At 71.9% G+C, this 5,511-nt stretch overlaps 1 protein-coding gene across 1 annotated transcript in view; it reads right to left on the bottom strand.

The window, feature by feature from the left end:
• Positions 1-3,783: 3,783 nt before the first annotated feature.
• Positions 3,784-5,511, bottom strand: part of LOC121338567 (V-type proton ATPase catalytic subunit A-like) — a 19,068-nt gene continuing 17,340 nt past the window's right edge. The window contains exons 15-16 of the mRNA XM_041409670.1: positions 4,737-4,891; positions 3,784-3,923 (exon numbers count right to left, since the gene is read on the bottom strand). Coding sequence (XP_041265604.1) covers positions 3,784-3,923; positions 4,737-4,891 — 295 coding nt within the window. The remainder of the gene's footprint in view (positions 3,924-4,736; positions 4,892-5,511) is intronic.

Raw genomic sequence — 5,511 nt, 5'->3', positions numbered from 1 at the left:
CCCCCCCCGCTCCCGTTCCCCCCGTTCCCGTTCCCGTCCCCGTCCCGTCCCCCGGTGCCGGTGCCCGGTGCCGGTACCGGCCGAGCCCAGCAGCGCCGCCTCCCGTTCCCCCCGTTCCCGTTCCCGTCCCCGTCCCGTCCCCCGGTGCCGGTGCCCGGTGCCGGTACCGGCCGAGCCCAGCAGCGCCGCCGCCACCCAGGCCAGGATGAAGGACCAGGAGAAGCTCCAGGAGCTGCGGGGGGGCCCCAGCAGGGCCAGGGACCCCCCCGAGCCCAGCCCGAGCCCCAAGAGCGCCAGCAGCCCTGGGGACACGGCGGGTCAGGGGACGGGGACAGCGGGGACAGGAGGGACAGCGGGGACAGGGGACAGCAGGGACAGAAGGGACGGTGGGGACAGGGGACAGCTCGGGACAGGGACGGCAGGGACAGGAGTGACAAGAGAACAGGGACAGGGGACAGTTTGGGACACTGATGACCCCCAAATTCTCACCCTGAAGGGACAGGGGACAGCTCGGGGCAGGGGTGACACTCACAGAGGGGACAGGGGACAGCAGGGACAGCAGGGATAGGGGACAGCTCAGGACAGGAAGGACAGAGGACAGTTTGGGGCAGGCGTGGCAATAGAAGAGGGACGGGGACAGCTTGGGACACTGATGATCCCCAAATTCCCACCCTGCGGGGACAGGGGACAGCCCAGAGCGGAGGTGACACTCCCAGCAGGGACAGGGGACAGCCCAGAGCAGGGGTGACACTCCCAGCAGGGACAGGGACAGCCCCGATGTCCCCAAATCCCCATCCCGTCCATCCCAGCGCTGCGCCCCTGGGGACAGTCCCCACCCCCGTGTCCCCAGTGTCCCCGTGTCCCCCGTGTCCCCCGTGTCCCCGTGTCCCCACGTACCGGCCAGCAGCAGGGTGGCCCCGGCCGCTCGTCGCCGCTCCCGCCGGGCCCCTCCGGTGCCCACGGGCAGACCCAGGGCGAGCCCCCCGGCCGCGGGGGCCCCCCCGGGCCGGGGCCGGGCCCCGGGGGCCCCCCCGCTCCCGTTCCCCCCGTTCCCGTTCCCGTCCCCGTCCCGTCCCCCGGTGCCGGTGCCCGGTGCCGGTACCGGCCGAGCCCAGCAGCGCCGCCGCCACCCAGGCCAGGATGAAGGACCAGGAGAAGCTCCAGGAGCTGCGGGGGGGCCCCAGCAGGGCCAGGGACCCCCCCGAGCCCAGCCCGAGCCCCAAGAGCGCCAGCAGCCCTGGGGACACGGCGGGTCAGGGGACGGGGACAGCGGGGACAGGAGGGACAGCGGGGACAGGGGACAGCTCGGGACAAGGGACAGCTCGGGACAGGGACGGCAGGGACAGGAGTGACAAGAGAACAGGGACAGGGGACAGTTTGGGACACTGATGACCCCCAAATTCTCACCCTGAAGGGACAGGGGACAGCTCGGGGCAGGGGTGACACTCACAGAGGGGACAGCAGGGACAGCAGGGATAGGGGACAGCTCGGGCCAGGGACAGCAGGGACAGGGGACAGCTCAGGACAGGAAGGACAGAGGACAGTTTGGGGCAGGCGTGGCAATAGAAGAGGGACGGGGACAGCTTGGGACACTGATGATCCCCAAATTCCCACCCTGCAGGGACAGGGGACAGCCCAGAGCGGAGGTGACACTCCCAGCAGGGACAGGGGACAGCCCAGAGCGGAGGTGACACTGCCAGCAGGGACAGGGGACAGCCCAGAGCAGAGGTGACACTCCCAGCAGGGACAGGGGACAGCTCAGAGCAGGGGTGACACTCCCAGCACGGACAGGGACAGCCCCGATGTCCCCAAATCCCCATCCCGTCCATCCCAGCGCTGCGCCCCTGGGGACAGTCCCCACCCCCGTGTCCCCAGTGTCCCCGTGTCCCCCGTGTCCCCCGTGTCCCCGTGTCCCCACGTACCGGCCAGCAGCAGGGTGGCCCCGGCCGCTCGTCGCCGCTCCCGCCGGGCCCCGCCGGTGCCCACTGGCAGACCCAGGGCGAGCCCCCCGGCCGCGGCGACCACCGAGAGCAGCAGCAGCGCCCGCGTGGCCTCCAGCAGCGCTGGGTGGGGGGGACACGGCGTGGGGACACCGCGGCGACACGCGGGTGACCCCCCCAGTGCCCGCCCCGTGCCCCCCCCCGGGGGACAGCTCTGGGGATCCCCGCGGGTGGGGACTTTGGGGACAGGGATGGAGCCCCCCAGATGTCGCCCTCGAGTGTCCCCCCCCCCGCGGCGTACCTGGGGGGGTGGCGTGGGGGTGGCACTGTCCCCCGAGGCAGCCGTGCCACAGCCCCAGGCTGGCAGTGCCCCCCGGTGCCCGGCGCTGCAGCCAGAACGGGGTGGCGGTGGCGGCCACCAGCAGGGCCAGGCCGCTGGCCCCGCACAGCAACCCCCCCGGTGACATCCTGGGGACACGGGACAGCGTGGGGACAGCGTGGGGACACAGGGACAGCGTGGGGACACACACGGGACAGCGTGGGGACACCTCTGGGGGACACGGGGAAAATGTGGGGACATCTCTGGGGGACACGGGGACAGCGTGGGGACAGCGTGGGGACACGGGGACAACGTGGGAAGAGCCTGGGGGACACGGGACAGCGTGGGGACACAGGGACAGCATGGAGACAGAGTGGGGACAGCATGGGGACGTGGAGACAGCGTGGGGACAGCAGCAGGGACACAGGGACAGGGCAGGAACAGTGGCAGGGACAGGGGGACACGGGGACAGCCCTGGGTGCATCTGTGAGGGACACAGGGACAGCGTGGGGACATCTCTGGGGGACAGAGCGATCCCCAGGATGTCCTCTCATGGGGACATCCCTGGGACATGGGGGTACCCATGGGTGGCATCTCCAGGGGACCTTGGGGACACCCATGGGGACACCCCTGGGGGAAGGGGCTACACGGGGGTGGCACCTCTGGAGACATGGGGGACATCCCGTGGGGACAGCAGGGGGGGGGGCCCAGGGGGGGGGGCACAGGGGTGGGGACACTGGGGACAGACATTGGGGACACTGGGGACAGACTTTGGGGACACCGGGGACAGACTTTGGGGACACTGGGGACAGACATTGGGGACACGGGGGACAGACTTTGGGGACATTGGGGACATCGGGGACTCACCCGCCGTCAGCAGCCGCGTTGCCGCTGCCCCACGGCCGCCTGTCCCCGTGTCCCGCTGTCCCCCGGGAGGGGACAGGGCCCCCGGCGCGTGGCGCTGCCATTGTTGGGGACACAATGCGGGAAGGCTCTGGCTGCTGAGGTGGCACCAGCCTGTCCCCAGGCGGGTGACACCGCGGGGGAGGGGGGGACACGGCCGGGGTCACCCTCGGCGACACGGACGGGTCCTGCCAGCGCCTTGGGGACAGCGGGTGACATCCCGAGGGCAGGGCCAGCCCAGGCTGGGCTCGGGACCCTGCCCGGCCAGAGAGGGGACACTGGGGACACTGGGGACATTGGGGACACTGGGGACACGGGGACAGTGGGGACACTGGGGACACTGGGGACACGGGGACAGTGGGGCCAGAGGCACAGGGGATGGGACATTGGGGACACTAGGGACACTGGGATGGGGACACTAAGGATATAGGGGACATGGGGACACGGGGACAGCAGGGTCAGGGACGCTGGGGACACCGGGGATGGGACATTGGGGACACTGGGGACACGGGGACAGCGGGGTCTGGGATGCTGGGGACACGGAGACAGGGACACTGTGGACATTTGGAATGGGACATTGGAGACATGGGGACAATGGGGACATGGGGACACACACAGGGGTCAGTGCCCGCGGGCCGGTGGCAGCAGCAGGCCCGCGGTGACAACGGCGGTGACAATGGCGGTGACAATGGTGACAATGGCGGCGATGCCGCGGCCACGGCGCGGGGGGACCCCGGAGCAGGGGGGGCTGCAGGAGACACCTGGGGGGGGGCGACAGGGGCAACCCTCAGGGGCTGCACCCCCAAATGCCACAGAGACCCCCAGGAGAGACCCCAAATCCCAGAGAGAGACCCCCCAGGAGAGACCCCAAATCCCACCGAGCCCCCCCCCACATCCCATCAAGCCCCCAGACCCAAAACGGGGGAAGCGCTCGGGGGGTGCAGGGCGGGGGTCCCGTGGTGATCCCGAGGGGGTCCCGGGGTGTTCCTGGGGGTGGTCCCGGGCGGGGGTCTCGGTGTGAGGGTCCCAGGGCGGGGGTCGCGGGGGGAATTCCCGGTCTGGGGTCCCCAGGGGGTCCCAGGGGGGATCTCGGGGTGTTCCCTGGGGGTCCCGCGGAAGGGTCCCGGAGGGGTCCCGGGGGTGTTTCCGAGGGGGTCCCTGGGGTGATCCGGGAGGGGTCCCGGGGATATTCCCGGGGCTGTTCCCGGGGGTCTTGGGGGTGTTCCCGTTTGTGTCCTGGAGGTCCCGGGGTGTTCCCGGGGGTCCCGGAGGAGGGTCCCGGGGCTGTTCCCGGGGCTGTTCCCGGGGGTCTTGGGGGTGTTCCCGTTTGTGTCCTGGAGGTCCCGGGGTGTTCCCGGGGGTCCCGGAGGAGGGTCCCGGGGCTGTTCCCGGGGCTTTTCTCGGGGGTCTCGGGGCGGGGGTCTCGGGGCTGTTCCTTTGAGGTCCCGGGGTGTTCCCGGGGCTGTTCCCGGGGGTCCCTGGGGGTCCCGGGGCTGTTCCCGGGGCTGTTCCCGGGGGTCCCTGGGGGTCCCGGGGTGTTCCCGGGGGTCCCGGGCTGTCCCCGGGGGTCTCACCGTGTGCCAGCCGCAGTGTCACCGTGCCGCAGGCACAGTCGCTGTCCCCCACCAGCAGGCACGTGAAGGTGCCACTGTCCCCTCCCCGCAGGTCCCGCAGCACCAGCGACCCGGCGGCGACACCGGCGGCGACATCGGGGGCCACCAGCGCGGCCCTGGCACCGAACGGGGGGTGACAGCGAGGGGGACCCCGGCCCCGGGCCCAGGGCCGCCCCCAGCCCCAGGGGCAGCAGCAGCAGCAGCTCCCGCATGGCGCCGGGGGGGACACGGGGGACACGAGTGACACCGGCCCCCGCCGGCCGCGGGGGGGGGACACGGGGGGGTCACACGGGCCCGGCCCTGCCACGTGGCGGCCGCTCCTCCCCGCGCGGCTTGTCCCCGAATGTCCCCGAGGGGTGTCCCCCCCCCCGCCAGCCCCGGCCGCGTCCTGGGGTCACCCCCCGTGTCCCTGTCACCCCCCTGTCCCTCCCAGGGTGTCACTGCCACCCCTGTGTCCCCTCCCAGGGGTCACTGCCACCCCTGTGTCCCCTCCCAGGGGTCACTGCCACCCCTGTGTCCCCTCCCAGGGTGTCCTTGTCACCCCCCTGTCCCACCCCGAAGTGTCCCCGTGTCCCACCCAGGCTGTTCCTGCCACCCCCGAGTCCCAGTCAGTGTCACCCCCATGTCCCCCTCAGGGTGTCCCTGTCACCCCCGTGTCCCCCAAAAGTGTCCCCGTGTCCCATCCAGGCTGTCCCTATCACCTCCATGTCCCGTCCCCCCCCCCGCTGTGTCCCCC

Source organism: Onychostruthus taczanowskii, unplaced genomic scaffold (genome assembly GCF_017590055.1).
Source record: "Onychostruthus taczanowskii isolate IOZ18803 unplaced genomic scaffold, ASM1759005v1 scaffold304, whole genome shotgun sequence".
NCBI classification, from domain to species: Eukaryota; Metazoa; Chordata; class Aves; order Passeriformes; family Passeridae; genus Onychostruthus; species Onychostruthus taczanowskii.
Note: the sequence above shows the minus strand (reverse complement) of the source record. Positions and strands in the feature narration are given on the sequence as shown.